Source organism: Ziziphus jujuba, chromosome 2 (genome assembly GCF_031755915.1).
Source record: "Ziziphus jujuba cultivar Dongzao chromosome 2, ASM3175591v1".
Lineage (NCBI taxonomy): Eukaryota > Viridiplantae > Streptophyta > Magnoliopsida > Rosales > Rhamnaceae > Ziziphus > Ziziphus jujuba.
In genome coordinates this window covers 31,276,682-31,293,692 of record NC_083380.1, presented here as the reverse complement: position 1 = coordinate 31,293,692, position 17,011 = coordinate 31,276,682, and the positions used below count along the sequence as shown (strand labels likewise).

Sequence of the window (17,011 nt, the reverse complement as noted above, 5' to 3'; positions counted from 1 at the left end):
TATGGAATTCTTTTTAGTTAATCATGTCCCCATAAACTTGAACAAAGCAGGATTGTGGAAAGAAAATATCGTCACATAGTTGAAACAAGTTTGGCATTATAGGCTCAAGCATCTTTACCAAATAGATTTTGGGATGAGGCTTTTCTAATTGCTATTCATTTGATTAACAAGCTGCCTTCTAAGAATCTCAACAGGCAATCACCATGGGAATGGTTGTATGGAACAAAACTAGACTATTCTATGCTTCATGTGTTTGGTTGCTGTTGTTTTCCAAATCTTCGGCCTACACAAACGAAAACTTATGGTTCATTCTACACCCTGCAGCTTTTGTTCTACACTCAGATGGTAGTCTTGATAAATACAAAGCATGTCTTGTAGCAAAGGGATTTCATCAGGTACCAGGTTTCGATTTCAATGAAACATTTAGTCTTGTCATCAAGCCTGTTACCATTCGAGTTCTCCTTACACTTGCTTTAGCTTAAAATTGGACTTTCGTCAACTAGGCTTCAATAATGCCTTCTTGAATGGAGAACTTGAAGAAGAAGTCTATATGAATCAGCCACCAGGTTTCATCAAGCCAGGAATAGAACATTTGGTCTGTAAGTTACACAAAGTATTGTATGGCCTTAAACAGGCTCCACTAGCCCAGTTCTCTAAATTGGGACGTGCACTCCTTTAGCTTGGCTTTTGACAATCCACATCAGACCCTTATTTGTTTATCAGATATTCAAAGACTTCTACTCTTTATCTTCTTGCCTATGTTGATGATATCATACCTATTGGGAGCAGTTCCAAGGAGATTGATACTGTGGTTCACTTGTTACACTCAATGTTCACTCTTAAAGACTTGTATGTTAAATATTTTCCTTGGTATTGAAGTTTTATCTGTTAAGGATGGCTTACTATTATCTCAAAGTAAATGTATCAACGATCTTTTATATAAGGCTATGATGCATGATGCTAAACATCTTCCCATGCCTATGGTCAGTGGACAGTAGCTTTCTGCTCTTAATGGTACCTTGTTTCATGATCCAACATTGTATCGAAGTACCATTGGTGGTCTTTAGTATGTTACTGTTATTAGGCTTGAAATTGCATTTTCTGTTAATAGAGTATCTAAATATATGCATCGTCCTCTTGAGTCACATTGGAAAGTTGTTAAAAGGATACTTCATTACCTACGTGGGACAGTGTACTTCAGCTTACTTTTTCATCGGTCTTCACATATGAACATTCATGGTTTTTGTGATGCTGATTGGGCATCAAGTCCAAATGATCCCAAGTCTACTACAGGGGATTGTTTATATCTTGGTTCCAACTTGATTACATGGTGTGCTAAGAAACAATCAACAATATCGCGAGCCTCTGCCAAAGCTGAATATAGAAGTCTTGCAAGTTCTACTGCTGAAATAGTTTGGTTGCATTCTCTTTTTCATGAGTTAAACATTCCTATTGCTACACCTCCTATTTTATGGTGTGATAATTTAAGTGCCATTGTTTTGGCCAAGAACCTTGTTTTCCATGCTAAAACTAAACATATTGAAGTAGATGTTCGTTTTATTCATGAGAAGGTTGCTTCACAACATCTGGTCATCAGACATGTTCCTTGTATTGATCAAACTGTCGATATTCTCACAAAGGCTCTGTCTGCTCCGCGGTTTCAGTCTCTGAGGCACAAGCTGATGCTTCGTTCCTCTACTGCATCAGCTTGAGGGGGGCTGTTAACATGGTTTATTTGGATAATAGCTAATCTATATCTATTTATGGGGTAATGGCAATATATATTTATCATTGTATTTATCTGTTAGGTAGAATAATTTTTTGGTTTAGTGTTTATCACTTTTCTGTTGTATATATCAGTTTATATATATAACTATAGTAGAGATACATCAATGAAAGCAAGTCAAGACAATATATCTTTCAACTGTTGTTATTTCTGAAATCAAACTGTGCATACATCTGGACCAAAACAGATCATACAATAGCACTCACTAATCGTTTTAACTACAGAATCTGTCTTCCAGTGAAGATTACATGCCCCTCCCTCTTCCAAATATGAAATACTAAATATAGCAGTCCCCCTGATACAGAAGCAAAGATTGCCATTTTGCGACAATGGATTAGCCAAGCATATATATAGCACAGAACAAAACAAAGCAGAGGGCAGGACAGCAGCTCAGTTATTTGCCCACCAGGAAGAAGGAAATAGATAACCATTGTGATACTATAAAATGCTAAGCTGTTCAATAGGACGTAAAATTCATTTAAACCTATCATCATTAATGTCCCCAGTAGGTGTGCTTTTGAACACCCTTCATTTTTATTGGGCTTAATTTCAGTAGTATTAATTCTACTTGTGGTGTTAACAAAAGTTATGTTCAGAGCATTGTTGTCATTGTTGTTGTTGTTGCAGTCCAGCCAAGCACTTCCAGGGGGGCTTAGTGGAGCCTGGAAAGTAGCCGTAACAAGAAGTGCTGCAACTACTAGGAACACATTGCGTGTATCATTACTTATATTCTTTCTGAAACGAGTAGTAGATATTACAGTACTTTCTTTGGATGACAGATTTGATCTCAGATGATCTCTGGAGTTGTTGGAAATTTGGGGAAGTGATTGAGCATTTAAAGCTCCAGCTTTGAGTAGAGTTTCTCTAACTTGTCCACTGTTAGGATTTGAGATATCTAGAGCAGACAAACCCATTGAGTTCTTGACATTTAGTTCAATATTACTATTTATTAGCAATCTCACAGCCTGAAGATTAAAAAATGATAAAGGTTTAGTGGCTGAGCTCAATTTAAAATAGCCTAGCTTAACAAATTTAAAGGGATTACTGTCCTTCAATAGGAAGTTCTCCAGAGGCAAAGCCACCCTGAATCCGAATTTCAAGACTGCTAATACTAAAGTACAAGTACTAAATGGGTTAGAGCCTTACCTGTGGTTGATTCATAGCAGTTGCAACATGGAGCACAATGTTCCCTTCATCATCCTTCCAGTTTATGATTTTTCCCTCTTGGGTGTTAGAACCTTGATGGTAGGCTCGACGTAGTCCTCCAAGTAAGAAATCAAGAGCATCAACCTTGTGATTCTTCACTGCAATATACAAAGCAGTCTCATTTTGAATGGTCATATCTTGGATACTTTGAGGGCAAGCTGATAAGAATTCAGTCAAGAGATCAACATCTTCTTGTTCAACTACATAATGAAGATGAGTTTTATCCTCTCTCCCTTGAACTCGGACAAGATTGCTCTCACAGTCTAGAAATCCTAGAACCATCTTGGTTCGACCATACTGCAATGCTAGATGCATGGGGCTAAACCCATCTTGGTTTAGTTTCCAAGCAAAGGACGGTTTCAATCTCATTATCTCCGTCGCAAACTGAACATGACCGAAAGAAGCTGCTATATGCAAAGGAGTATCAATAAATGGAACATGATCGATGCGATCCAGGACATATGGATCCTTCCCAGGTAATGTCTAAATCATGTTCATGTCTCCATTTTGAGCTGCGGTCTTCAAATTTTCCTCCATTCCTTGATCTCAAATATAATGATGATCAAGAGTACTAAAGCTGCTAAAATTAAAGTGGAGGTTTGGAGAAAACTAATATATTATTTAGTGTAGGTTTGAACTATGGAAGTTTAGTTTGGCAATATATAGAAAGCCCAGCTAAAGTGAACGCGTTTCACTTTCTTCTTTTTTTTTTTTAGCTAAAACTTGGATTCCATTGAAACCAAAAAAGAACAAAGATATATATGAAGCCCGAACTTAGGAAGTTTCCTGTAAGTCTATTGGCTTTTCTTATAAGAGCTTAAGTAAAGGAAATATTAACAAATTTATTAATTGAGGAGAGAATATAATTGAATATATACTCTGCACTCCAATGAAGATTGTTTCTATCTCTCCTGGTGATGGATTGAATAACTGCTAAAGCATCCGATTCAAAGCAAACATTCCTTCATCCAAAAGTTGACGCTACTTGCATAGCTCTTAAAATAGCAGCTAATTAATAATTTCAAACAGCAGCTAATTAACTTTGATTAAAAAAAGAAATTCCATACTAAGATTAAACAAATGATTATCCTGAAATGTAAAAAAATAATATGTGAATTTTCGTTTGCTCTTTTTTAAAAATTAAAAATTAAAAATTAAAAAAAAAGCTTAAAAATTTTAAGATAGAAAAAGGCAAAATGAATTGTATACGAACTCACAACCAATTAGAGCATCTTTTAGGCTAAGGAAAAGTATAGCTCCCAAAGTTGTGAAAAAACTCACTTCTCTATGGCTAAAGGAAAGGAAGTAGCTTGGAAGAGTGGGTTGGTAATAAGGAAGTTGACTATGACCTCCTTGTATGTAGGCAATGGATTTGAATGGAAGTGTTGCTTATTGCTTTGAAATTTTCTTCTGGCTGCATTGAGTGATACATAATGTTGCATTGGGGGATACATAACGTTGTATCCCTAGTTGGTATTCCATGAATGCTATTACCAAGTAAGAACTTTTACATGATATTAATATTAATAGTGGTTTTGGGCAAGTGGTAAAATATATATATATATATATATATAAATAAAAAAGAAATATAAAAGAAAAACTGAACAAAAATGTTTCTTGTTCCTTGATAAATTGTATCTGTGATGAGCAGTAGTTTGCAAAACATTATTGTTTTCTACCAAATACCTAAAAACATTTGTTTATATCAAATTTTAGAGAAAAATATAAATGAAATAAAAGTTAACGTTCAATTTAATACATGCAAAGATCAGTGGTAATTTAACATGTTATCAACTCAACAATTCTGTCTAAAAATGAAATAAAAAATAAAAATACATGTAAAGATTCAAAAAAAAAAAAAAATTGTTAGAAAAAATTATAAATGAAATGAAAATTTACCTTCCATCAGTTGTTATTGTTGTTATTCTTTATTTTCAAATCTCATAGATTCTTAACTCCTATTACATGCAAGATTCAAACTTTCAGTATCGGTGGAAATATCGAAGGTTTAAAATATGAAAATTTCCATGGAAATATCGGAAAGTATCGAATATCGATAAAAATTCATAAAAAAATGATGAAAATTTATTTTGAAAAATAAAATTTTTTGTTGAAACTTTAGCATTGGTTTATTTAACCAATCAATTATCAAATTGATTATAAAACTTGTAAAAATATTAAATAAATATTATATATTTTTTTAATCAATTTAATTTATAATAAGCGGTAATGATCATAAATAAACTATTATTAATAAAAATATACAAAAAAAGTATATATTTGATAAATTATTTATTAATTAAGATAAAACAATCATTACAATTATATGATATTTTATAAATATCTTCTCAATACTTATAAAACTCTTAGATAATTGAAAATCATTAATATCTTTCTCGTTCTCGTTTGGAGATGTGAAATGTGAAAATTAATTATTAAAAGATGTATTTCCTTAATAATTTTTTATGTAATTATTAATATGTCAACTATAACGATCTTGTATTAAATATGTTTGTTCTTGATGTTTAGTATAATATATTCTATCATCTTTTTATTTTTATTGCTTAATATTATTAATTTAAATCTATAAATATCAATTATACCTAATATTATATTTTCATGTTATTATTTTATATTATTATTTTTCATTCTTATATAATAAAAATTTCACTTGTAATTATGGGATTTTAATGAATCCATCTTATATAAAATGTATAATAAGTATATATATTATATTAATGAATAGAACTTATTAAGGCTATTAAATTCAATTCACTTTGTTTTATTTATATTATTATATATTTAAAAACAATTAAATTAATTTAGTAAAATAATTTACTAAACATCAATAATATTTTTGAATTTTTTGTGAAAAAATTATAAAAATTTTATAGGTATTTTCTAAATTTCCATGAAAATTTATATGGAAATTTTTAAAATTTCAATGGATATTATGGATTTCTTAACCAAAATGTTAAAGATTTGATTTAATTATTTTTCCATAAAAATTTTAGTGAAATTTTAATAAATATTATGAAAATTATATCCATTTTCATTTGAAACCTAAATTTTATTTTGACCTTTTAAAGAATGGAAGTTTCGCTAAAATTTTAAATATTTTAAACCTTGATTACTTGTTTGGTGTAAATTTACATTTTGATAACTATACTTGGATAAGAATTATTTTATATTTTTATTTATTTATTTCTTTAATTCCGAAGCTCTGCCATCGTAGATGGTTTAGAGACGCCCGGTGCCACGAAATGATTGAGAACTGTGATGGGTTTGAAATCAAGTGTTTAGTGTAAATTTTACGTTTGATAACTATATTTGGATAAGAAAAAACCAATAACTTCCCTAGTAGAGAAAAAAATAAAAATAAAAGCTTCTGTTTTTAGTGAATTATTATTAATAGTTAAAATATTTGAAATAAGTTTAACATTTTTGTACTAAAATATTATAACATATTAAAAATGGGAATTTCAAAAATTTTATTTGATTATTGAAGAAAACAAAAGACTGAGTGAAACAACAGCACCACCACCACACCCCCCCAACAACACACACAACAACTCCCCGCCAATTTATTTAAAAAAAAAAAAGAATAAAGAAAATGAAAGATAAAATCAGAAGTAAAACTATAGAAAATGTTCTAATTTGCAGGTGATGTAATAATAATCATTGGTTGATCATTTGGTGTAATTATTTGCTGGAGAATCCTATTTATTTGTTTATATAATTTGGTTTTGGTTTTGTTGGTCAAGAAGAACCGTATGTTTTCCAAATATATATGTATATGTATAATTCTTTTTTTATTTTTTTATAATAACTAATTATATATATATATATATATATATATAATTCTCTTTATATATTGGAATGATTTATAATATTCCGGAAACACTTTTAATTTATCATGGTAAGTATTATAAATTATATTTCAAGAAATGTTTAAAAATTAATATTTTAGTCATGTGTCTCGTTATTATAAATTGAAAATAATTTCAAAAGGATCAAAACTATATATATATATATATATATATATAAAATAAGGATGAATTCTAATTATAACTTCGTATACCAAAACTGGAATTATTTTATTTGGACAAGTGAAAGCTATTCTAGTTTCAAATTAGAAAATCAATTTTTGAACTTTAATTGTGATAAAATTTTAAAAATCATAGCTAAAAAATTAAGCTAAAAAGAATTATTAAAAAAAAATATAAATGAAATAAAAATTATAGTAAAAAACCATAACCAACTAGCTTCTTGTTTTCTTTCTTTTACTTTTATTATTATTATTATTATTATTATTATTATTATTATTATTTCCCTTCATTCCTTTTTGTTGGGCTCCAACAATAGATAATGAATTCCAATAGAAAAGATGCAACCCAACTTGACATTTTCTGTTGGGCTCTAATAATGGACTATGAATGCATTCCAATATGCAAGATAGAACCCAACTTGACAACAAAGTTTGTGCGATTACCACTTAAGAAAATAATAATAATAAAGAAAATAATAATAATAAATACATAAACGTTTGAATAAGCCAGCATAGCAAGTATACAATGAGCAGAAAGGTGCATTTGGACGCCAAACTAGATTGGGCATTTGGCCTCAAATTAAGATTTCCAAGCAATCCATCAACGGTCATTTGGCCTCTAAATTGAGATTGGGCAGTAAAGGGGAAATAAATAGTTTAATTACTTTGGATTATGCTGAATCTGTTATGTTTTCTTGATGTAATTACAGGTTTATTTTGTTAGAATAACAATGAAAAAGCTGCCAAAAGAAAAACTGCCAAATTCACTTTCCACTGTTATTCCTTCCTCTGATGCAGGGGAAGTGTCTGATTTTTGTACCATTATTGAGATCCTTGTATCCACTACTTTCAATCACAACCCACTCCCTGAAGATGGGAAATAACTCCATAGTGGCCTTTTTTAGGAAGTATCAACTGCATCAAGGATCCCAATTCTGTAAGAAATGCTAGTACTTCACCTGAGAAGTTGTTATTTGAGAGATCCAATGCTTCTAATCCATTGAGTCCATCAAGATTTTATATCGACTGCTTTACTTTTTACTATTTTTTTTAATCCTCGTGCTAATTTATATTGCTAATTTTGATGTTAATTACAACATTTAATCATATCTTTTCAGTTATTTATTTGATGTAAAATATTTAAGTGACATGAACAAAGAATTTGAAATGGGTAATCTTTTATAACATTCCACAAATTATAATATTCTTGATAGTTGGATGAAATAGTTGAGAAACCTTGAAAGCCTTGTTCACTCAAGTATTAAATGAAAAAAATGAAAGAGAAAAAAAAAAAAAAAAAGAAAGAAAGTAAAAGGCCCTTGTTCATAACCTCAAAACCGGGGAAGATTACTCCCGAGTTAATGCATAAACCCATCCCGAATTCTAATTAAAAACCATCCCTATTTGATCCATTTTTTTCAGCTAATACTTTTTGTATATGTTAGAGTTAGTGACCCGAATTCTTGTTGACCCGACCCGAAAAGCTCGCGGTGCGACCCATTTTGGTGAAACTAATTTTGGAGAAAAATTTAGGGCTCTATGGTGGAAGCGGAGATCTCGGGCCGATAGGCCCGAGATCGTAGCCCACCACTGAGCCCGATGGGGGTGCGGGGGCAGCGCCCCCGCGGTACGGACCTGTTCAATTTTAGGGTTTCTTCTGTACTATATATATTTAGTTTTCGGCTGTAATTAGGGTTAGAAGGTATCGCGCAGTCAGGCTCACCTTTTGTACCAATCTTTCGATATTGGATTTGTTCTCCCTGCCCGTGGTTTTTCCCGTCAAGGGTTTCCACGTTAATTTTGTGTTTGTTCTTCGCTTTCTTTGTTTCCGTTGCTATTTGTTTTTCTCCCAATTCCGTAACAGTATACATGACGTTTGATACCAACCATATGTAAAAGTAGAAGATGCTCGGCGTGAATTTGTATACAATTCATTTTGCCAATTTTTTTCTTAGTTTTGAGAATTACACTTTTTAAAAATTGTTAAAAAAGAAAGAAGCAAAAGAAAATTCACATTAATTTTTACATTTTTAGGACATTCATTTTGTTTAACCTTAGAGCATCTCCAATGGCATTGCATTGCCAAAATATTGCATAGAAATGCTTTGACCATATACCAGACCATTTCTGATTAGTGTAGAAGACTTCCCTTCACTATTTCTTGTTCTGTATTGTATATATTCGACTCTCTTTCGTTCAGGTTGAAGAAAACTGAGAAATGAGAGAGTAAAAGGGGCAAGAAGAGACACAAAGACAGGGTTTTTTGGTTGTCTGGGGGAAAGGAAATAAGTAGGGAAGAGAGGAACAATGGAAATGTGTTGGGAATGGAGTTGACTGGCCTGCGTTTGCAGAAGAAAACTGAGGCCAAAAAATTGATTGGAGGACTTGATTTTCCATTTTCCTGCATGAATGTAGACTGTGGAGCTCAAGCATGTGTAGAAGTAATAGCATTTGTTGAAACACGCCACGATGGAAATGGACTAAGGAACATTACATGACAACGATGGTAAAGGAATTATACAGGGAATTTTCTTCCTTCCCTTGATTTGTTTGTCCATTTGAAATTTTCTGAAATAAAGAAAACATAAAAAACAGATACAAACCAACAAAACGAAAAGACAAATCAATGTTTGAAACCACGAAGAAAAAAGGGTAGCGTCCCAATGTTGGTGAAAACCACCCATTTAATTTTGTGGCAAAAGAAAATAAAGTAGCTTGGATGAGCGAGTTTGTTGCATGTTGAGGGGGTTGACTATGACCTTCTTGTAGGCAATGCATAAAGGAAAAAAAAAAAAAAAAGTTTGGGAATTTTTTTTTTTTTTTTTTAGCTGCATGTAGTGATTAGAGAATGTTGCATCTCGCATTGGGATTTGATCAAAACAAATAAGCAAAGCCAATCAACAAAAGAAATTTACTCTCAGAAATATTACAAGAATATGGCATTTGATCATGTCATGACAAGTAGATATTCACACATCATGATAAGTAGATATTCACACATTCTCTATTTCCTCCTCTCTTCGTATAATTGGATCTAAGATATCATAGATTTTAACACTCTCTCTGACTCTGTCTACATTTTCAGATTAATGAATAATATTTAGCCAAGAAAATTTTTAGATTAATGTTCATGGCTTAAAAAAGTGCTAAATGGATTAGAGCCTTTGATTCATAGTGGTTGCAACGCGGAGCACAGTGTTCCCATCATCATCCTTCCAGTTTATGATTTTTCTCTTTTGGATATCAGAATCTTCATGGTAGCCTCTATGCAGTACTCCTAGTAAGAAACCAAGAGAGTCAACCTTGTGATTTTTCACTGCAATATGCGAAGCAGTCTCATTTTGAATGGTCACATCTTGGATACTCTGAGGCAAGCTGATAAGAACTTAATCAAGAGATCAACATCTCCTTGTTCAGCCGCATAATGAAGAGGAATTCTACCCTCCCTGGCTTGAACCTGAACAAGTTCAATTTCAGTGTCTAGAAATCCAAGAATCACTTTGGTTTGATCATTGTGGAATGCTGGATGCATGGGGCTGAACCCTTCTTGATTTAGTTTCCGAGCAAATGATGGTTTCAATCTTATTATCTTCTTTGCGAACTGAATGTGACAGGAAGAAGCTGCTATATGCAAAGGAGTATGAATAAATGGAACATGATCGATGCGATCCGGGAGATGTGGATCCTCCAGAAGTGAAACGGAAATCATGTTGATGTCTCCATTCTCAGCAGCAGTTTTCAAGTTTTCCTCCATTTTTGTCTCAAACTGATGATGATCAGGAGTACAACAAAAGTTGAGTGGAGGTTTGAGTTTGACTTAGAAAAATCTTTATTTTCTCTATAAAACAAAAGTTGTTAGAATGGGACTAATGACATCAAAATACATATTATTATTGCAAGATGAAATTCCTTAGAGGTTTCCTACAAATATTTTTGGTTGAACATCGGATTTCTTCAATAATTTATGGTCATGAAAAGGATAATCATGAATCATGATTACCCAGTTTAATATGTGATTTAATTAAATGAAACTTCATGCAAAATTTCTAGTATGTGAATATTGATTAAATTATATCCTCCTACTGGTTTCCTCCGGGTAGCTGCATCCATTATCAAATTTCTTTTTTCATTCCTTTGCATATATTAGTACTACTGCAGAAGGAAATCGAGGATTTTGAATTATTTAAAAATGATTGCGATATGACATTTTTTCTATGTCAGTGTATTTGAAAATATTCAAAATCTGTATAAAACATAGATAATCATTCAATTAGCATCCTTGGAGAGATGGCATCAACCTTCAGTTGGGCGGAACATGTACATACTGGTGTTGAGACAGTGGCCACCAAATCTTGTAAGAATAAGATAATGGCTTCGCAGGCAATTGTTGTTCCATTTATGGTGGTAACCTCACCAGAATGCCAAGCCATGTATCATTATTTGGCCACAGCAAGAAGGCTGGGGTTCAATTAAGGGATCATAAAATCAGAAAGTTTCAACTCAAACTAGTGCAGGACATTACTTACAAAACTTCTGACTGTGTCAATGATATTACAAGCTCTTCTGTTGCATTTTGAAGTGTGCATTATGACATATACACGCCCCTAAAATGGAATAGTCTAGCTGACTGAATTGACAAGCAATCTCTGAAGGCTAGGTTATTTTGCCTCCAACGCACTAAGGGAGATAAATAGAGAAATTAGTTTAGATTTTGCAGAATCTGTCATTAATTTGTTATTATTATAAATACAAAGTCTATGTTCTATGTATGGTCCCAAGAAATGTAAAAGACAGCCAAATGTCTCATCCAGTTGCACTGATGTTCCCTCATCGGATGAATGGAGAGCAAGGGAAGGGTCTGATTCTATAGCATTCTTCAGATATCTCAAAGTTTATGGTTTTTCAGCCACAGATTTTCGCCGGAAATCAAAATCCAAACAAAATAATGATATGCATATGTATTCTGCAAGGCAATTCTACAACTTTTCTTGTATTCAAATACGCGACCTGTATTTGTCCAAAATATTCCATAGAATACAACATTTGATCATATCATTAGGAATACACAGCACAACTCTGTGGTTCCTACCTTGTTCATACATTGGGACCAAGAAACAGATAATAGAATAGCACTCACTAATCATTTTAACTATCTCTCACTGAATCTGTCCTCGTGTTTTTCGAAAACTGTTGAAGATTTTAAGCCAGTCTATCACCCAAATATTAAAAACTCGATCTGACAGTGGCAATAATAAAAATAATAAGATTACTAGTACGGGATTACTGTATAGAGAAAAAGACATAAAGCACAGAGCAAAACTAAACAGAGGTAATGACAGCATCTTATTCACTTCCCCATCAGGGAGAAGCGAATAGAGAGCCATTATGGCACTAAAAAAAGTTGCGCTGTTCAACATGGTGTCTGAGTAACTTAACATGAACGCAATTAGTGTCCGTAGTTGGTCTGCTTTTGAACTCCCTTCATTTTTACTGAGCTGAATTTCAGTGGTATTAATTCTACTTGTGGTGTTAACAAGAGTTACGTCCAGAGCATTGTTGTTATTGCTGTTGTCGAAATTGAGGTCCAGAAAAACATGTGCAGGAGGGGTTAGTCCAACCTGGAAAGTGGCCGTAATAATCAGCACCGCAACTACTAGGAACACACTGCGTGTATCATTACTTGTATTCTTTTTGAAACGAGAAATAGATATTGCAGTACTTTCTTTGCATGACAGACTTGATCTCAGATGATCTCTGGAGTCGTTGGAAACTTGGGGAAGTGATTGAGCATTTAAAGCTCCAGCGTTGAGTAGAGTTTCTCTAACTTGTCCGCTGTTAGGATCCGAGAGGTCTAGAGCAGTCAAACCCATTAAGTTCTTGACATTTACTTTAATTTTACTACTTATTAACAATCTCACTGCCTGAAGATCCAACAAATGATAAAGATTTAGTGGCTGAACTCAATTTAAAATTGCCTAGTCTAACAAATTTAGTGGAGTACTGTCCTTCAATAGACAGATCTCCACAGGCAAAGCCACCCTGAACAGAATTTCAAGACTACTAATACTAAAACAAAAGTACTAAATAGATTAGAGGCTTACCTGAGATTGATTCATAGCGGTTGCAATGTGGAGCACAGTGTTCCCTTCATCGTCCTTCCAGTTTATAATTTTTCTCTCTTGGATGTCAGAACCTCGATAGCAGGCTCGGCGTAGTCCTCCAAGTAAGAAATCAAGAGCATCAACATGGCTATTCTTCACTGCAATATGCAAAGCAGTCTCATTTTGAATGGTCACATCTTGGATACTCTGAGGGCAAGCTGATAAGAATTCAGTCAAGAGATCAACTTCTCCTTGTTCAGCTACATAATGAAGAGAAGTTTTACCCTCTCTCCCTTGAACCCGAGCAAGATCGCTTTCACAGTTTAGAAATCCAAGAACCATCTTGGTTTGACCATTCTGCAAGGCCAAATGCATGGGGCTAAACCCATCTTGGTTTAGTTTCCGAGCAAATGATGGTTTTAATCTCATAATCTCCCTCGCAAACTGAACATGACCAAAAGAAGCTGCTATATGCAAAGGAGTATCAATAAATGGAACATCATCGATGCAATCCAGGACGTTTGGATCCTCCCCAAGCAATTTGTAAATCTTATTGATGTCTCCATTTTGGGCTGCAGTCTTCAAATTTTCCTCCATTCTTGGTCTCAAATATGATGATGATCAGGAGTATTAAAGCTGCTGAAACTAAAGTGGAGCTTTGGAAAAACTAGTATATTATTTAGTGTAGGCTTGAACCATGGAAGTTTAGATATATAGAAAGCCAAGCTAAAGTGAACGCGTTTCGCTTTCTTTGGTTCATAATTTCAAATAGCAACTAATTAACTTTGATTAAAGAAAAAAAATCCAGACTAAGATTAAACAAAATGATTATCCTGGAATGTAAAAAAATAATGTGAATTTTCGTTTGCTCTTTTTAGAAAATTAAAAAATTAAAATTAAAAAAGCGTAAAAAAATTTAAAAAAGAAAAAGGCAAAAGGAATTGTGTACAATCTCACAACCAGTCAGAGCGTCTTTTAGGCCTTTTTTTCACCATGAGAAGGCTAAGGAAAAGGGTACCTCCAAGTTCGTGGAGACAACTACTTCGCTGTGCCAAACGGAAAGCAAGTAGATTGGAAGAGTGGGTTGGAACTGAGGAAGTTGACTATGACCTCCTTGTATTTAGGCATGTAATTTGTTATTGTCATATAATATTTTCTTACATTAAATAAATTTTTCTCCGCGTGATTGTCATATAATTTGTTATTATGTAAATTTTGGTAAATTTATTTTGTTTTCAGTATTTAATATTAAAAAAAAAAACAATAATCTGAATTAGAGTCAAAATGTGGTCAGCTGGAAACTCCATTCCCTTAGCGTAGCCATTTCAGTCAAAAAGCTAGCTTTAGCTATTCAAATTGCAGCTTTTGCTGAGTTGCTGCCGGTAAATTTCTTAGTACTAGCTTTGGTGATGTAAAAAAAAAAAACTTCAATACACGGTGTATATACACCCTCACGCAAAGGTATATGGACATTCGGTGCACCGAAGCTTCCCTCAGCTATGATGGGATGGGATTGAAGGTTATCTCCTTTCTATATTTTCACAGCAGCATCACACTTTTTGGCTGCAACCATAGTTCTACTGGTTCTGCTCTACAATCCAAAGGCCAAATAAGAAAAGCTTCTCACTTGGCTTCTCTTTCTTTATCTTTTGGGCTATTTTTTGTCTTCTAATTTGCAGGTGATGTAATAATAATCATTGGTTGATCATTTGTTTATATAATTTGGTTTTGGTTTTGTTGCTCAGGAAGAATTATATGTTTTTGGAAAAAAAAAAAAAAAAAAAAAGAGAACTATATGTATCATTCTTTTTTATTTTTTATTTTTTATAATAACTATATATATATATATATTTATAATTCTATTTATATATATTTATTGGAATGATTTATGATATTCTGAAAACATTTTTTAATTTGATGTGCTAAATACTATAAATTATATCTCAAGAAATGTTTAAAGTTAAAAATTTTAATCACTTTATTATTATATCTCATTATTATAAATTGAGAAATAATTTTAAAAAAATAAAACTATATAACGAGGATGAATCCTAATTATAACTTCATATGCCATAACTGGAATTAATTTTTTTTATAGAAAAGAACAAGGCATTTAATTCGACAAGGGAAAGTTATTCTAGTTTCAAATTAGGAAATCAATTTTTGGACTTAAATATGATAAAATTTTGAAAACTATAGCCAAAAAATTAATCCGAAAATTTAAATAACAATAACAATTGATAATAACAACATAAAATGGATTATGTCCTCCAACGATAAGATGTTCTTAATAGCTCCTTGTTTTATTTCTTTTATTATTATTATTATTTTTTCCGTTCATTCCTTTTTGTTGGGCTCCAACAGTGGATATTGGTTTCCAATAGAAAAGATGGAACCCAACTTCACATTCTCTGTTGGGCTCTAATAATGGACAACGAATGCAATCCAATATGCAAGATGGAACCCAACATGACAACAAAGTTCAAGCGATTACCACTTCAAAAAATAATAACAATAAATACATACACAAAGCGATTACTTTTGAATAAACCAGCGTAGCCAGTACAAAATGAGCAAAATGAGCAGAAAAGTGCATTTGGGCTTCAAATTAGATAAGGCATTCGGCCTCAAATTTAGATTTCCAACCAATCCTTTAACGGGATGTTCGGCAAAAAAGAAAGTAACGAAGTAAACTGATTTTCAAAAATCAATTTTTTTAAATTCAGTTTTTAAAAAATCTGTTTTCTTAAAATGTTTTTTTTATAATGTTTGGTTAGTTATAGAAACAAATATAACTTATAAGTAATTAAATAAATTTATATATTAAAATTAAAATATAAAATTATATCAAAAAATATTTAAAATTAATTTGTTAAAGAATTTCAGAATAATATTTTTTTAGAAGAATCAATTTTTTTTTAATTAGATTTATTTTCTAAAAAAAACCAATATATCATTTAGTGTAGATTTGAACTATGGAAATTTACTTTGGCAATGTATAGAAAGCCCAGCTAAAGTGGACCCTTTCCACTTTCTTTTGTCCATAATTTCTTTTAGAGGTCTTTTTTTTTTATTTTTATTTTTTTAAAGGTGTTTCTTATTACTTAAGAAACTGTTTATGTGATGAGCAGTAGTTTGCAACACATGATTGTTTCTTACCAGTACCAGATATCTAAAAACATTTGTTTTTCATGTATACCAAATATCATAATGGATAATTTTTTTAATATATTTTTTCATTAATTATTATTATTATTATTGTTATTTTTCATTTTCAAATCTCATAGCTTCTTAACTGCTATTATAGGTTTAGTTTATATTTGGACAAGAACTTAATTTATATTTTTTCTTTAATTATTATTATTATTATTTATTTCCAAAGCTCATTGCTTGTTGACTGTTATTATGTGTTTAATGTAAATTTTACATTTGATAACTATATTTGGATAAGAAAACCAATAACTTCCCTAGTAGAAAAAAAATAAAATAACACAAAAGCTTCTGTTTTTTATTGAATTATTATTAATAGTTAAAATATTTGAAATATCTACTAAAATATATAAAATATTAAACATGGGAATTTAAAAAATTTTACTTAATTATTAAAGAAAATGAAAGATAGAGTGAAAATACTATTATGTTAATTTTTGGTAAATTTATTTTGTTTGCAGTATTTAAAAATTATAAAAAAAATAAAATCTGAGTTAGCGTCAGAAGTGTTCACAGGAAACTCCATTACTTCAGCGTAGCCATTTCAGTCAAAACTTAGCTTTAGCTATTCAAACTGTAGCTTTTGCTGAGTTGCTGCTGGGAAATTTCTTAGTACTAGCTTTAGTTAAAAAAGACTTCAAAACACGGGTGTATATACAC

The 17,011-nt window shown here is 31.8% G+C and overlaps 3 protein-coding genes across 3 annotated transcripts; all 3 read right to left on the bottom strand.

Annotated features, from left to right (window-relative positions):
• Positions 1 to 1,914: 1,914 nt before the first annotated feature.
• On the bottom strand, positions 1,915 to 3,691 carry LOC112491705 (ankyrin repeat-containing protein BDA1). Its single transcript, XM_060814654.1, has 2 exons — positions 2,933 to 3,691; positions 1,915 to 2,751 (listed from the first exon to the last, which is right to left on the bottom strand). Exons 1-2 carry the CDS (start codon positions 3,359 to 3,361, stop codon positions 2,005 to 2,007), a joined length of 1,176 nt encoding a protein of 391 aa, XP_060670637.1. The 5' UTR covers positions 3,362 to 3,691; the 3' UTR covers positions 1,915 to 2,004.
• Positions 3,692 to 10,195: 6,504 nt separating this feature from the next.
• On the bottom strand, positions 10,196 to 10,794 carry LOC107419582 (ankyrin repeat-containing protein BDA1-like). Its single transcript, XM_060815083.1, has 2 exons — positions 10,498 to 10,794; positions 10,196 to 10,405 (listed from the first exon to the last, which is right to left on the bottom strand). The coding sequence occupies exons 1-2, from the start codon at positions 10,792 to 10,794 to the stop codon at positions 10,196 to 10,198; spliced, it is 507 nt and encodes a 168-aa protein (XP_060671066.1).
• Positions 10,795 to 11,824: 1,030 nt separating this feature from the next.
• Positions 11,825 to 13,916, bottom strand: LOC107419589 (ankyrin repeat-containing protein BDA1). Its single transcript, XM_016028327.4, has 2 exons — positions 13,142 to 13,916; positions 11,825 to 12,961 (listed from the first exon to the last, which is right to left on the bottom strand). The coding sequence occupies exons 1-2, from the start codon at positions 13,736 to 13,738 to the stop codon at positions 12,197 to 12,199; spliced, it is 1,362 nt and encodes a 453-aa protein (XP_015883813.4). The 5' UTR covers positions 13,739 to 13,916; the 3' UTR covers positions 11,825 to 12,196.
• Positions 13,917 to 17,011: the final 3,095 nt, after the last annotated feature.